This window comes from Catharus ustulatus, chromosome 34, assembly GCF_009819885.2.
Source record: "Catharus ustulatus isolate bCatUst1 chromosome 34, bCatUst1.pri.v2, whole genome shotgun sequence".
NCBI lineage: Eukaryota > Metazoa > Chordata > Aves > Passeriformes > Turdidae > Catharus > Catharus ustulatus.
This window is the reverse complement of record NC_046254.1, coordinates 466,254-483,433: the sequence shown is the minus strand read 5'-3', so window position 1 is coordinate 483,433 and position 17,180 is coordinate 466,254. Positions and strand designations below refer to the sequence as shown.

Here is a 17,180-nt window from a genome sequence, read left to right as displayed (position 1 = left end):
TGGGATTTTAAATGGGATTTTGGGGGGATTTTTAGGATTTTTTGGGGGGGATTTATTGGGGAATTTTCGGGATTTTTGGGGGCCTTTTTGGGATTTATTTGGGAATTTTCGGGATTTTTTGGGGATTTTTTTGGGATTTATTGGGGAATTTTCAGGATTTTTCTGGGGGGATTTTTTGGGGATTTTGGGGAATTTTTTAGAAATTTTTTTGGGATTTTGGGGGGGATTTTGGGCGCGTTTTTTCGGTTTTCGGGGGGGATTTTTGGGGGATTTTGTTTTATTTTTGGGATTTTTTAGAAATTTTGAGGGAATCTTCTTTTGATTTTTGTTTTTTTTTAATTTTGGGGGATTTTTCTTAGGATTTTTTAGAAAATTTCAGGGAGATCTATTTTGGATTTTTGGGGGGGATTTTTTTTATTTTTGGGGGGATTTTTTTGGGGATTATTGGGGCCTTTTTGGGGAGATTTTTCGGGATTTTTTTTTTAATTTTGAGGATTTTTTTGAAAATTTTTAGAGAATTTTTTTTGGTGGGATTTTTTTGGGGATATTTCTGGAATTTTGGGGGAGAATTTTTGGAGATTTTTTGTGATTTTTTTTTTATTTTTGGGGATTTTTGGGGGGGATTTTGGGGGGACATTTTTGGGATATTTGGAGGATTTTTTGGGGAATTTTTGAGGATTATTTTGAGATTTTTGGTGGGGATTTTTTTGTGGATTTCTTTTAATTCTTTGGGATTTTAGTCCCGAATTCTTCCACTTCCAGGCTTTATCCCTCCTATTTTGGGGTTTTTCCCTCTTTTCCCAAAAACCAGAATTGGATTTTTGGGATTTGGGGTTGGTTTTTCCCTTTTTCCACCCCATTTTTCCAGGATTTGGTCACAAATCTAAGGATTTTTTCCCAAAAATGACAGAAAATTCAATTTTTTCCTCCTATTTTGGGTTTTACCTTTCTTTCCCAAAACCCAGGATTGTATTTTTGGGATTTGGGGTTGGGTTCTCCATTTTCTCACCCCATTTTTTCCAAGATTTGGTCACAAATCCATGGATTTTTCCCCATAAATGACAGAAAATTCAATTTTTTTCCTCCTATTTTGGATTTTCCTCTTTTTTCCCAAAACCCATTATTGGATTTTTGAGATTTGGGGTTGGATTCCCCCTTTTCCCACCTCGTTTTTTTTGGGATTTGGTGCCAGTTCCCAGGATTTGGAGCCAATCCCAGGATTTTTTTTTCCTTTCCAGAGGGCCGAGGACTTTGGGCCGGTCGAGGTCATTTCGCACTGGCACCCCAACCTGACCATCAACATGGTGGATGACCACACCCCCTGGGTCAGGGGCAGCGTCCCCCCGCCCCTGGATCAGTGTGAGCAGCCAAAATTCCCTCATTTCTGGAAAATTCCGGAAAAAAATGAAAAATTCCCAGAAAAAATGAAAAAAATCCCATAAAAAATGGAGCTGGTTTGGGGTTTGGATGGTTTTGGTAGCTCCCAGTTCATCCCAGTTCATCCCAGTTCATCCCAGTTCAGTGTCCCCACCCCTGGATCAGTGTGAGCAGCCAAAATTTCCTGATTTCTGGAAAATTCCGGAAAAAAATGAAAAATTCCCAGAAAAAACCAAAAAAAATCCCATTAAAAACGGGGCTGGTTTGGGGTTTGGTTCCTCCCAGTTCATTCCAGTTCATCCCAGTTCAGTGTCCCCACCCCTGGATCAGTGTGAGCAGCCAAAATTCCCTCATTTCTGGAAAATTCCGGAAAAAAGTGAAAAATTCCCGGAAAAAATGAAAAAAATCCCATAGCAAACAGGGCTGGTTTGGGGTTTGGATGGTTTTGGTAGCTCCCAGTTCATCCCAGTTCATCCCAGTTCATCCCAGTTCAGTGTCCCCACCCCTGGATCAGTGTGAGCAGCCAAAATTCCCTGATTTCTGGAAAATTCCGGAAAAAAATGAAAAATTCCCAGAAAAAACGAAAAAAATCCCATTAAAAACGGGGCTGGTTTGGGGTCCAGTTCCTCCCAGTTCATCCCAGTTGCTCCCAGTTCATCCCAGTTGCTCCCAGTTCAGTGTCACCACCCCTGGATCAGTGTGAGCAGCCAGAATTCCATCATTTCCTGGAAAATTCCTGGAAAAAATGAAAAATTCCCAGAAAAAACGAAAAAAATCCCATAAAAAACGGGGCTGGTTTGGGGTTTGGCTCATCCCAGTTCATCCCAGTTCATCCCAGTTCATCCCAGTTCAATGTCCCCGCCCCTGGATCAGTGTGAGCAGCCAGAATTCCATCATTTCCTGGAAAATTCCAGAAAGAAATGAAAAATTCCTGGAAAAAATGAAAAAAATCCCGTTAAAAACAGGGCTGGTTTGGGGTTTGGCTCCTCCCAGTTCCTCCCAGTTCATCCCAGTTCCTCCCAGTTCAGTGTCCCCACCCCTGGATCAGTGTGAGCAGCCAGAATTCCCTGATTTCCTGGAAAATTCTGAAAAAAAATGAAAAATTCCCAGAAAAAACAAAAAAAATTCCATAAAAAACGGGGCTGGTTTGGGGTCCTGTTCATCCCAGTTCATCCCAGTTGCTCCCAGTTCAGTGTCCCCATCCCTGGATCAGTGTGAGCAGCCAGAATTCCCAGATTTCCTGGAAAATTCCGGAAAAAAAGAGAAAAATTCCCAGAAAAAACAAAAAAAATCCCATAAAAAATGGGGCTGGTTTGGGGTTTGGTTCCTCCCAGTTCATCCCAGTTGCTCCCAGTTCAGTGTCCCCACCCCTGGATCAGTATGAGCAGCCAAAATTCCCAGATTTCCTGGAAAATTCCAGAAAGAAATGAAAAATTCCCAGAAAAAATGAAAAATTCCCAGAAAAAACAAAAAAAATCCCATAACAAACGGAGCTGGTTTGGGGTTTGGTTCCTCCCAGTTCCTCCCAGTTCATCCCAGTTGCTCCCAGTTCAGTGTCCCCACCCCTGGATCAGTGTGAGCAGCCAAAATTCCCAGATTTCCTGGAAAATTCCAGAAAAAAATGAAAAATTCCCAGAAAAAATGAAAAAAATCCCATAAAAAACGGGACTGGTTTGGTGTTTGGCTCCTCCCAGTTCATCCCAGTCCATCCCAGTTCATCCCAGTCCATCCCAGTTCAGTGTCCCCACCCCTGGCTCAGTGTGAGCAGCCAAAATTCCCTCATTTCTGGAAAATTCCGGAATGGATTTATCCCATTATTGATCAGTTTATCCCATTAGTGATGGGTTGATCCCGTTATTGATGAATTGATCCCCATTCCCAATGGATTAATCCCTTTATTGATCCATCTATCTCCATTATTGATGGGTTTATGCCATTATTAATGGTTTTTTCTCCATTATAGATCAATCTATCCCCATTATTGATGAGTTGATCCCATTATTGATGAATTTATCCCATTATTGATCCATCTATCTCCATTATTGATGGGTTTATCCCATTATTGATGGGTTGATCCCATTATTGATCCATCTATCTCCATTATTGATGGGTTTATCCCATTATTGATTAATTTATCCCATTATTGATCCATCTATCTCCATTATTGATGGGTTTATCCCATTATTAATGGTTTTTTCTCCATTATTGATTAATCTATCCCCATTATTGATGAGTTGATCCCATTATTGATGGATTTATCCCATTATTGATCAATCTATCCCTATTATTAATGGATTGATCCCATTATTGATTGATCTATCCCCATTATTGATGAACTTACCCCCATTATTGATTAATTTAACCCCTTTTTCCTCCATTTCTTCCTCTCCCAGACATGAAGTTCGATGCCCTGAGCGGGGACTATTTCCCAATAATGCACTCAGGACCCTTTATTGATCAATCTATCCTCATCATTGATGAACTTATCCCATTATTGATGGGTTTGTCCCATTATTGATGGGTTTTTCTCCATTATTGATGAATTCATCCCTTTATTTCCATTATTGATGAATTGATCCTTGTTCCCAATGGATTTATCCCATTATTGATGGGTTGATCCCATTATTGATGGATTGATCCCATTATTGATGGATTGATCCCATTATTGATGGATTGATCCCATTATTGATGGGTTTATCTCCATTATTGATGAATTGATCCCCATTCCCAATGGGTTTATCCCATTATTCATGGCTTCTCTTCCATTATTGATGAATTTATGCCATTATTGATGAATTCATCCCTTTATTTCCATTATTGTTTAATTGATCCTTGTTCCCAATGGATTTATCCCATTATTGATGGGTTGATCCCATTATTGATGGATTTATCCCATTATTGATGGGCTGATCCCATTATTGATGGATTTATCCCATTATTGATGGGTTTATCTCCATTATTGATGAATTGATCCCCATTCCCAATGGGTTTATCCCATTATTCATGGGTTCTTCTCCATTATTGATGAATTTATGCCATTATTGATGAATTTAACCCCTTTTTCTCCCTCCCCTGACGTGAAGTTGGACGCCCTGAGCGGGGACTATTTCCCAATAATGCACTCAGGCCCCATTATTGATCAATCTATCCCCATTATTGATGGGTTGATCCCATCATTGATCAATCTATCCCCATTATTGATGGATTGATCCCATTATTGATGGATTGATCCCATTATTGATGGGTTGATCCCATTATTGATGGGTTTTTCTCCATTATTGATGAATTGACCTCTTTATCTCCATTATTGATGGGTTGATCCCCATTCCCAATGGGTTTGTCCCATTATTGATGGATTGATCCCATTATTGATGGATTTATCCCATTATTGATGGGTTTATCTCCATTATTGATTAATTCATCCCCATTCCCAATGAGTTTATCCCATTATTGATCAATCTATCCCCATTATTGATGGCTTGATCCCATTATTGATGGATTTATCTCCATTATTGATGAATTCATCCCCATTCCCAATGGGTTGATCCCATAATTGATAGGTTTATCTCATTATTGATGAATTCATTCCATTATTGATGAATTTAACCCCTTTTTTCTCCCTCCCCAGACGTGAAGTTGGACGCCCTGAGCAGGGACTATTTCCCAATAATGCACTCAGGACCCTTTATTGATCAATCTATCCCCATTATTGATGGGTTGATCCCATCATTGATCAATCTATCCCCATTATTGATGGATTGATCCCGTTATTGATGGATTGATCCCATTATTGATGGATTGATCCCGTTATTGATGGGTTTATCCCATTATTGATGGGTTTTTCTCCATTATTGATGAATTGACCTCTTTATCTCCATTATTGATGGGTTGATCCCCATTCCCAATGGGTTTATCCTATTATTGATGGATTTATCCCATTATTGATGGATTTATCCCATTATTGATGGGTTTATCTCCATTATTGATGAATTCATCCCCATTCCCAATGGGTTTATCTCATTATTGATAGGTTTATCCCATTATTGATGGATTTATCCCATTATTGATGGGTTTATCTCCATTATTGATCAATCTATCCCCATTATTAATGGTTTTCTCGCCATTATTGATGAATTCATCCCTATTATTAATAAATTTTCCCCATTTTCTCCCTCCCCAGACGTGAAGTTCGACGCCCTGAGCGGGGATTATTTCCCAATAATGCACTCAGGCCCCATTATTGATCAATCTATCCCCATTATTGATGGGTTTATCCCATTATTGATCTGTCTATCCCCATTATTGATGGATTTATCCCATAATTGATGGATTTATTCCATTATTGATGGGTTTATCTCCATTACTGATGAATTGATCCCCATTCCCAATGGGTTGATCCCATTATTGATGGTTTTTCTCCATTATTGATGAATTTATCCCTATTATTAATAAATTTCCCCCATTTCTCCCTCTCCCAGATGTGAAATTCGACGCCCTGAGCGGGGACTATTTCCCCATCCTGTACTTCAACGATTACTGGAACCTGCAGCGGGATTATTTCCCCATCAACGAGAGCGTGCGGCGCCTGCCCTTCCGTCTGTCCTTCTGTCCCCTGTCCCTGTGGCGCTGGCAGCTCTACGCAGCCCAGAGCTCCAGGTCCCCCTGGAACTTCCTGGGGGAGGATCTGTACGAGCAGTCTGACGAGGAGCAGGACTCTGTCAAGGTGAGAATTCACATTTTTCCCAATTTTTCCTGATTTTTCTGTGATTTTTTGGTGATTTTTTCCTGATTTTTTTTGATTTTTCCCTGATTTTTTTGTGGATTTTTCCTAATTTTCTCTGATTTTTCCCGGATTTTTTTTGATTTTTCCCTGATTTTCTGTGGTTTTTCCCCAAGTTTTCCCTGATTTTTCCCTGATTTTTTGGTGATTTTTTTCCCTGATTTTTTGGTGATTTTTTTCCCTGATTTTTTGGTGATTTTTTTCCCTGATTTTTTGGGGATTTTTCCCTGATTTTTTTTAATTTTTCCCTGATTTTTTTGGATTTTTCCCTGATTTTTTGAGATTTTTCCCTAATTTTTTGGGATTTTTCCCTGATTTTTTTGGATTTTTTCCTGGTTTTTTGTGGATTTTTCCCAATTTTCTCTGATTTTCCCCTGATTTTTCTGGATTTTTTTTTACGGTTTGGTACAGATTTCTTCCCAGTTTTTCTGGATTTTTTCTTCTTCTTTTTAATTTTTTTTTGCAATTTTTCCCTTTTTTTCTGGTTTTTCCTGGTTTTCCCAATTTTTCAAGATTTTTCTGATTTTTCCCTAATTTTTCTCAATTTTTCCTGGTTTTCCCCAATTTTTCCTGATTTTACTTCGTTTTCCTAATTTTTCCCGTTTTTCTCCCCCATTTTTTTCCCCATTTTTTTTCCCCATTTTTTCTCCATTTTTTTCTCCATTTTTTCTCCATTTTTCTCTCCATTTTTCCCCATTTTTCCCCATTTTTCCCCATTTTTCTCCATTTTTCTCCATTTTTTCTCCTTTTTTCTCCATTTTTTCCCCATTTTTTCCCCATTTTTTCCCCATTTCTCTCCATTTTTTTCTCCATTTTTCCCCATTTTTCCCCATTTTTCCCCATTTTTCTCCACTTTTTCTCCATTTTTTCTCCATTTTTTCTCCATTTTTTCTCCATTTTTCTCCATTTTTCCTCCATTTTTTCTCCATTTTTTCTCCATTTTTTCTCCATTTTTCCCCATTTTTCCCCATTTTTTCTCCATTTTTTCTCCACTTTTCCTCCATTTTTTCTCCATTTTTTTCTCCACTTTTCCTCCATTTTTTCTCCATTTTTTCTCCACTTTTCCTCCATTTTTTCTCCATTTTTTCTCCATTTTTTCTCCATTTTTTCCCCATTTTTTCCCCATTTTTTCCCGTTTCCCCCCCATTTTTCCCGTTTTTTCCCCCATTTCCAGCCTGTTTTTCCCATTTTTCCCCCATTTTCCCCCCATTTTTCCCCTTTTTCCACCATTTCCATCCCGTTTTTCCCGTTTTTCCGCCATTTCCAGCCCGTTTTTTCCCGTTTTTCCGCCATTTCCAGCCCGTTTTTTCCCGTTTTTCCGCCGTTTCCAGCCCGTTTTTTCCCGTTTTTCCACCATTTCCAGCCCGTTTTTTCCCGTTTTTCCGCCGTTTCCAGCCTGTTTTTTCCTGTTTTTCCGCCGTTTCCACCCTGTTTTTCCCGTTTTTCCGCCGTTTCCAGCCCGTTTTGCCCGTTTTTCCGCCGTTTCCAGCCCATTTTCCCCGTTTTTCCGCCGTTTCCACCCTGTTTTTCCCGTTTTTCCGCCGTTTCCACCCTGTTTTTCCCGTTTTTCCGCCATTTCCAGCCCGTTTTTTCCCGTTTTTCTGCCGTTTCCACCCCGTTTTTCCCGTTTTTCCGCCGTTTCCAGCCCGTTTTTCCCATTTTTCCACCATTTCCAGCCCGTTTTTCCCGTTTTTCCGCCGTTTCCAGCCCGTTTTTTCCCGTTTTTCCCGTTGCAGGTGGCTCTCCTGGAGACCAACCCCTACCTGCTGGCGCTCACCATCGTCGTCTCCATCGTCCACAGCGTCTTCGAGTTCCTGGCCTTCAAAAACGGTGACAGTCCCCAAACTCCCAGCTTTTCTCTAGGAATTCCCAAATTTCCCAATTTTCCCAGGAATTCCCTCCCCTTTTCCCACAGATCCAGCTCTGTTCCCAGCCCCCTTTTTTTTCCCCTGGAATTCTTGGATTTGAGGGTTTGGAATTCCCGTTCCCACCCCTGGAATTGCATTCTCAATTGGAATTTCCCCCTGGAATTCCATTTCCAATGGGAATTTCCCACTGGAATTCCATTCCCAACTGGAATTTTCCACTGGAATTCCACTCCCAACTGGAATTTCCCTCTGGAATTCCATCCCCAGCCCCATTCCCAATGAGAATTATTTGTTGGAATTCCATTCCCAACGGGAATTTCCCCCTGGAATTCCATTTCCAATGGGAATTCTGTGTTGGAATTCCATTCCCAATGGGAATTTCCCCCTGGAATTCCATTTCCAATGGGAATTCTTTGCTGAAATTCCATTCCCAACTGGAATTTCCCTCTGGAATTCCATCCCCAGCCCCATTCCCAATGGGAATTCTTTCCTGGAATTCCATTCCCAACTGGAACTCTTTGCTGGAATTCCATTCCCAACTGGAATTTCTCCTGGAATTTCCCCCTGGAATTCCATTCCCAACAGGAATTTCTCCTGGAATTCCATTCCCAACTGGAATTTCTCCTGGAATTTCCCCCTGGAATTCCATTCCCAACAGGAATTTCTCCTGGAATTCCATTCTCAACTGGAATTCTGTGTTGGAATTCCTTTCCCAACTGGAATTTCTCTTGGAATTCCATTACCAAGTGGAATTTTCCACTGGAATTCCATTCCCAACTAGAATTCTCCCCTGGAATTCCATTCCCAGCACAACCAGCCCCAATCCCAACGGGAAGTTCCCCCTGGAATTCCATTCCCAATGAGAATTCCTCATGGAATTCCATTATTCCCAGATATTTCCAATTCTGCAACAGCCATCAGTCCCTGCAGGGGAATTCCAGAATTCCCAAATAATTCCAGAATTCCCAAATAATTCCCAAAATTCCCATTTTTTCCAGACATCCAGTTCTGGAGCAACCATCACTCCCTGCAGGGGAATTCCAGAATTCCAGAACCCCAAAATTCTCATTTTTTGGAATCCCAGAATTCCCAAATAACTCCCAATATTCCCATTTTTCCCCCCAGACATCCAGTTCTGGAACAGCCGGCAGTCCCTGCAGGGAATTCCAGAATTTCCAAATAAAGCCAGAATTCCCAAATAATTCCAGAATTCCCAAATAATTCCAGAATTCCTGTTTTTTTGAATTCCAGAATTCCCAAATAATTCCAGAATTCCCCCATTCCCATTTTTTGGAATTCCAGAATTCCCAAGTTACTGTTTCTTGGAATTCCCTAATAATTCCAAAATTCCGTTTTTTCCCAGACATCCAGTTCTGGAACAGCCATCACTCCCTGCAGGGGCTCTCTGGGATTCCAGAACCCCAAAATTCCCATTTTTTTGAATTCTAGAATTCCTGAATTACTGTTTCTTGGAATTCTCAAATTCCCAAATAATTCCAAAATTCCCATTTTTCCCCCAGACATCCAGTTCTGGAGCAGCCATCACTCCCTGCAGGGGAATTCCAGAATTCCAGAACTCCCCAATTCCCGTTTTTTGGAATTCCAGAATTCCCAAATAACTCCCAAAATTCCCATTTTTTCCCCCAGACATCCAGTTCTGGAACAGCCATCACTCCCTGCAGGGGCTCTCTGGGATTCCAGAACTCCAAAATTCCCATCTTTTGGAATTCCAGAATTCCCAAATTACTGTTTCTTGGAATTCTCAAATTCCCAAATAATTCCAAAATTCCCTTTTTTTCCCAGGTACCCAGTTCTGGAACAGCCATCAGTCCCTGCAGGGGAATTCCAGAATTCCCAAATAATTCCAGAATTCCCAAATAATTCCCAAAATTCCCATTTTTTTCCAGACATCCAGTTCTGGAGCAACCATCACTCCCTGCAGGGGAATTCCAGAATTCCAGAACCCCAAAATTCTCATTTTTTGGAATTCCAAAATTCCCAAATAACTCCCAAATTCCCATTTTTTCCCCAGACATCCAGTTCTGGAACAGCCATCACTCCCTGCAGGGGCTCTCTGGGATTCCAGAACCCCAAAATTCCCATTTTTTTGGAATTCCAGAATTCCCAAATAACTCCCAAAATTCCCATTTTTTGGAATCCCAGAATTCCCAAATAACTCCCAAAATTCCCATTTTTCCCCAGACATCCAGTTCTGGAACAGCCATCACTCCCTGCAGGGGAATTCCAGAATTCCAGAACCCCAAAATTCCCATTTTTTGGAATTCCAGAATTCCTAATAATTCCCAAATTCCCATTTTTCCCCCCAGACATCCAGTTCTGGAACAGCCGGCAGTCCCTGGAGGGGAATTCCAGAATTTCCAAATAATTCCAGAATTCCCAAATAATTCCAGAATTTCCAAATAATTCCAGAATTCCCCAATTCCCGTTTTTTGGAATTCCAGAATTCCCAAATTACTGTTTCTTGGAATTCTCAAATTCCCAAATAATTCCAAAATTCCCTTTTTTCCCAGACACCCAGTTCTGGAACAGCCATCAGTCCCTGTAGGGGAATTCCAGAACCCCAAAATTCCCATTTTTTTTGAATTCCAGAATTCCCAAATAACTCCCAAAATTCCCATTTTTTCCCCAGACATCCAGTTCTGGAGCAGCCATCACTCCCTGCAGGGGCTCTCTGGGATTCCAGAACCCCAAAATTCCCATTTTTTGGAATCCCAGAATTCCCAAATAACTCCCAAAATTCCCATTTTTTTCCCAGACATCCAGTTCTGGAACAGCCGGCAGTCCCTGGAGGGGCTCTCGGTGCGCTCCGTGTTTTTCGGGGTGTTCCAGTCCCTCGTGGTCCTGCTCTACATCCTGGACAACGAGACCAACGTGGTGGTGCAGCTCAGGTGGGCCCTGATCAATACTGCTATTGATTGGCTTTTGTGTGATTGGTGATCAATAGCAGAATAATCAATATTTATATAATAATTAACGCTGGTCAATGATTTCATTGGTGATCAGTGTCCTGATCAATACTGCTATTGATTGGCAGTGATTGGTTTTATTAATGGTCATTGGGCCCTGATCAATACTGATATTGATTGGCTTTTATGTGATTGGTGATCAATAGCAGAATAATCAATATTTATATAGTAAATAACTGCTGGTCAATGATTTCATTGGTGATCAGGGTCCTGATCAATACTGCTATTGATTGGCAGTGATTGGTTTTATTAATGGTCAGGTAGGCCCTAATCAATAATGCTATTGATTGGCTTTTGTGTGATTGGTAATCAATAGCAGAATAATCAATATTTATATAGTAAATAACTGCTGGTCAATGATTTCATTGGTGATCAGTGTCCTGATCAATACTGCTGTTGATTATCAGTGATTGGTTTTATTGATGGTCAGTGTCCTGATCAATACTGCTATTGATTGAATTTTATGTGATTGGTAATCAATAGCAGAATAATCAATATATTCATGTAATTTATAAATTTATGTAGTAAATAACTGTGCTGGTCAATGATTTCATTGGTGATCAGTGTCCTGATCAATACTGCTGTTGATTGGCAGTGATTGGTTTTATTAATGGTCAGGTGGGCCCTAATCAATAATGCTATTGATTGGCTTTTGTGTGATTGGTAATCAATAGCAGAATAATCAATATATTTATGTAATTTATAAATTTATATAATAAATAATATAAATTATTTCATTTGGTGATCAGTGTCCTGATCAATACTGCTATTGATTATCAGTGATTTTATTGATAATCAGCTGTGATTTTTATTTCTTTGATTTTATAATTCTGTGATTTTTATTATTTTATTATTTCTGTGATTTCTGTGATTGTGATTTGTATTATTTTATCTTTCTGTGATTTCTGTGATTTCTGTGATTTCTGTTATTTCTATTTCTATGATTTCATAATTCTGTGATTTCTGTGATTTTCTGATTTCTGTGATTTCTGTGATTGTGATTTCTAGGATTTTATCTTTCTGTGATTTTTATTTCTGGGATTTCTGTGATTTTTGATTTCTATGATTTTTATCATTGAGATTTCTGTGATTTTGTGATTTCTATGATTTTGATTTCTGTGATTTCTGTGATTTCTGTTATTTTTTGTGATCTCTATGGTTTATATTGTTTTATTATTCTGTGATTTCTATGATTTTGATTTCTGTGATTTGTTATTTTTGTGATCTCTATGATTTCTATTATTTTATCATTCTGTGATTTCTATGATTGTGATTTCTGTGATTTTGTGATTTCTATGATTGCAATTTCTGTGATTTCTCGGATTTCTAGGATTGTGATTTCTGTGATTTTATCATGCTGTGATTTCTGTGATTTTGTGAACTCTATGATCTCTATTATTTTATAATTCTGTGATTTGTGTGATTGTGATTTCTGTGATTTTGTGATTTCTTTGATTTATATGATTGTGATTTTGGTGATTCTGTGATTTCTGTGATTTTGTGAATTCTGTGATTTCTATGATTGTGATTTCTGTGATTTTGTGAACTCTGATTTCTGTTATTCTATAATTCTGTGATTTGTGTGATTGTGGTTTTTGTGATTTTGTGATTTCTATGATTTTGATTTCTGTGATTTGTTATTTTTGTGATCTCTGTGATTTCTATTATTTTATCATTCTCTGATTTCTGTGATTGTGATTTCTGTGATTTTATCATTCTGTGACTTTGTGATTTCTATGATTTTTATTTCTATGATTTTTATTTCTGTGATTTTTATTTCTGTGATTTGTTTTTTTTGTGATCTCTGTGATTTCTATTATTTTATCATTCTGTGATTTCTGTGATTGTGATTTCTATGATTTTGTGATTTCTTTGATTTCTATAATTGTGGTTTCTGTGATTTCATCATTCTGTGATTTTGTGATTTCTGTGATTATTATTTCTGTGATTTGTTATTTTTGTGATCTCTATGATTTTTATTATTTTATCATTCTGTGATTTCTATGATTGTGATTTCTGTGATTTTATCATTCTGTGATTTTGTGATTTCTATGATTTTTATTTCTGTGATTTTTATTTCTATGGTTTTTATTTCTGTGATTTTTATTTCTGTGATTTGTTATTTTTGTGATCTCTATGATTTCTATTATTTTATCATTCTGTGATTTCTGTGATTGTGATTTCTGTTAAATTTTTGTGATTTCTCTGATTTCTATGATTGTGATTTCTATTATTTCATTCTATGATTTTGTGGTTTCGATTATTTTGATTTCTGAGATTTTATCACCCTGTGATTTTGTGATTTCTGTGATTTCAATTACTGTGATTTCTGTGATTTCAATTACTGTGATTTTATCATTCTGTGATTTCTGTGTTTTTTATCATTCTGTGATTTCTGTGATTTTATCATTCTGTGATTTCTGTGATTTCCTGATTTCTGGGATTTCTGTGATTTTGATTTCTGTGATTTTTATAGTTGAGATTTTCTATGATTTTATCATTCTGTGATTTTGTGATTTCTATGATTTTGATTTCTGTGATTTCTGTGATTTCTGTTACTTTTTGTGATCTCTATGGTTTATATTGTTTTATTATTCTGTGATTTCTATGATTTTGATTTCTGTGATTTGTTATTTTTGTGATCTCTATGATTTCTATTGTTTTATCATTCTGTGATTTCTATGATTGTGATTTCTGTGATTTTGTGAATTCTATGATTGCAATTTCTGTGATTTCTCGGATTTCTAGGATTGTGGTTTCTGTGATTTTATCATGCTGTGATTTCTGTGATTTTGTGAACTCTATGATTTCTATTATTCTATAATTCTGTGATTTGTGTGATTGTGGTTTCTGTGATTTTGTGATTTCTGTGATTTTGTGATTTCTGTGATTTTGTGAACTCTGATTTCTATTATTCTATAATTCTGTGATTTGTGTGATTGTGGTTTTTGTGATTTTGTGATTTCTATGATTGTGAATTCTGTGGTTTTTATAATTCTGCCATTTGTGTGATTTCTATGATTGTGATTTCTGTGATTTTGTGATTTCTATGATTGCAATTTCTGTGATTCTGTGATTTCTATGATTGTGATTTCTGTGATTTTATCATGCTGTGATTTCTGTGATTTTGTGAACTCTATGATTTCTATTATTCTATAATTCTGTGATTTGTGTGATTGTGATTTCTGTGATTTTGTGATTGATTTCTATGATTGTGATTTCGGTGATTCTGTGATTTCTATGATTGTGATTTCTGTGATTTTTATCATTCTGTGATTTCTATGATTGTGATTTCTGTTAAATTTTTGTGATTTTTCTGATTTCTATGATTGTGATTTCTATTATTTCATTCTATGATTTTGTGGTTTCGATTATTTTAATTTCTGAGATTTTATCATCCTGTGATTTTGTGATTTCTGTGATTTCAATTACTGTGATTTCTGTGATTTCAATTACTGTGATTTTATCATTCTGTGATTTCTGTGTTTTTATCATTCTGTGATTTCTGTGATTTCCATTGTTTTTATTTATGTGATTTATGTGATTGTGGTTTTTGTGATTTCTATGATTTTGTCATTCTGTGATTTTGTGATTTTTTTTGTGATTTCTATTATTTTTATTTCTGTGGTTTTATCATTCTGTGATTTTGTGATTTCTATTAATTTTATTTCTGTGGCTTTTATCAATCTGTGATCTTGAAATTTCTGTGATTTCTATTATTTTATATTTCTGTGTTTTTTGAGATTTCTATGATTTTGATTTCTGTAATTTTATCATTCTGTGATTTTGATTTCTGCCATTTCTGTGATTTATATGATTTTATAATTATGTGATTTTGAGATTTCTATTATTTTAATTTCTGTGATTTCTGTGATTTTATAATTATGTGATTTTGAGATTTCTATTATTTTAATTTCTGTGATTTCTGTGATTTTATAATTATGTGATTTTGAGATTTCTAATATTTTGATTTCTGTGATTTTGTCTTTCCTTCAGCGTCTTCGTGGGGCTGCTCATCGACCTCTGGAAAATCACCAAGGTCATGGACGTGCGGGTGAGCACTGGGATTTTCCAGGGTTAAACTGGGAATTTCCTGCTCAAACTGGGAATTTCCTGCTTAAACTGGGAATTTCCTGCTTAAACTGGGAATTTCCAGGGGTTAAACTGGGAATTTCCTGCTTCAACTGGGATTTTCCAGGGGTTAAACTGGGAATTTCCTGCTTTAACTGGGATTTACCCATGGTTAAACTGGGAATTTCCTGCCTAAACTGGGAATTTCCAGGGGTTAAACTGGGAATTTCCTGCTTAAACTGGGATATTCCAGGGGTTAAACTGGGAATTTCCTGCCTAAACTGGGATTTTCCGAGGGATAAACTGGGAATTTCATGCTCAAACTGGGATTTTCCAGGGGTTAAATTGGGATATTTCCTGCTTTAACTGGGATTTCCCATTTCTCTGAGTGGATTATTTGGAAATTGTGATTTCCTCATTTTCCTGAGTGGATAAATTGGGATTTTCTGGGATTTCCCGAGTGGACAATTTGGGACTTTCTGGGATTTCCTGAGTGAATAATTTGGGATTTCCCATTTTTCCAGTTGGATTTTCCTATTTTCCCAAGTGGATAATTTGGGATTTTCCCACAGCAGTTAAATTGGAATTTTCCAGGTTTTCCTGAGTGGATAATTTGGGATTTTCTGGGATTTCCTGAGTGGACAATTTGGGATTTTCTGGGATTTGCTGAGTGGATAATTTGGGATTTCCCATTTTCCCGAGTGGATTATTTGGAAATTGGGATTTCCCTGTTTTCCTGAGTGGATAATTTGGGATTTCCCATTTTTCCAATTGGATAATTTGGAAATTGGGATTTCCCTGTTTTCCTGAGTGGATAAATTGGGATTTTCCCATTTTTCTGAGTGGATTATTTGGAAATTGGGATTTCCCTGTTTTCCTGAGTGGATAATTTGGGATTTCCCTTTTTCCTGAGTGGATAATTTGGGATTTTCTGGGATTTCCCAAGTGGATAATTTGGGATTTCCCATTTTTCCAAGTAGATTATTTGGAAATTGAGATTTCCCCGTTTTCCTGAGTGAATAATTTGGGATTTTCTGGGATTTCCCGAGTGGATAATTTGGGATTTCCCCATTTTTCTGGGTGGATAATTTGGAAATTGGGATTTTCTGGCATTTCCCGCATGGATAATTCAGGATTTCCCGTTTTTTGGCAGCTGGACCGGCAGCAGAAGGTGGCCGGGATGTTTCCCCGCGTGAGCTTCAAGGACAAATCCACCTACGTGGAGTCGTCCACCAAGGTCTACGACGACGTGAGTGAGGGGATGGGGCTGCAATTCCACGGATTTTCCCCCCACAATTCCCATTTTTTCCCCTTATAATTCCCATTTTCCCCCTGATAATTCCCATAATTCCCATTTTTCCAGTTGGCATTCCAGTACCTGTTGTGGATCCTGTTCCCACCCATTCTGATCCCATTGGAATTCCCATTTTTCCCCCCATAATTCCCATTTTTTTTCCCCTGTAATTCCCATTTTTCCCCCCATAATTCCCATTTTTTTTCCCTATAATTCCCATTTTTTCCCCCCATAATTGCCACTTTTTTTTTTTCCCCCACACGTCCCATTTTTCCCCGGTAATTCCTGATATTCCCGTTATTCCCATTTCCCAGATGGCGTTCCGGTACCTGTTGTGGATCCTGTTCCCGCTGTAATTCCCATTGTAATTCCCATTTTTCCCATTTCCCAGATGGCGTTCCGGTACCTGTCATGGATCCTGTTCCCGCTGTAATTCCCGTTTTAATTCCCATTTTTCCTGTTTCCCAGATGGCGTTCTGGTACCTGTCGTGGATCCCGTTCCCATTGTAATTCCCATTTTTCCCTCTATAATTCCCATTTTTCCCTTTGTAATTCCCATTTTTTCCCAGATGGCGTTCCGGTACCTGTCATGGATCCTGTTCCCGCTGTAATTCCCACTGTAATTCCCATTTTATCCTCTATAATTCCCATTGTAATTCCCATTTTTTCCCAGCTGGCGTTCCGGTACCTGTCATGGATCCTGTTCCCGCTGTAATTCCCATTGTAATTCCCATTGTAATTCCCATTGTAATTCCCATTGTAATTCCCATTTTTCCTGTTTCCCAGATGGCGTTCCGGTACCT

The 17,180-nt window shown here is 38.0% G+C and overlaps 1 protein-coding gene across 1 annotated transcript in view; it reads left to right on the top strand.

Annotated features, from left to right (window-relative positions):
- Positions 1–17,180, top strand: part of CLPTM1 (CLPTM1 regulator of GABA type A receptor forward trafficking) — a gene marked incomplete at its 5' end in the record, with an annotated part of 41,627 nt that overhangs the window by 12,378 nt on the left and 12,069 nt on the right. The window contains 6 exons of the mRNA XM_033083866.1: positions 1,239–1,359; positions 5,856–6,100; positions 7,894–7,987; positions 10,802–10,934; positions 15,009–15,066; positions 16,237–16,332. Coding sequence (XP_032939757.1) covers positions 1,239–1,359; positions 5,856–6,100; positions 7,894–7,987; positions 10,802–10,934; positions 15,009–15,066; positions 16,237–16,332 — 747 coding nt within the window. The remainder of the gene's footprint in view (positions 1–1,238; positions 1,360–5,855; positions 6,101–7,893; positions 7,988–10,801; positions 10,935–15,008; positions 15,067–16,236; positions 16,333–17,180) is intronic.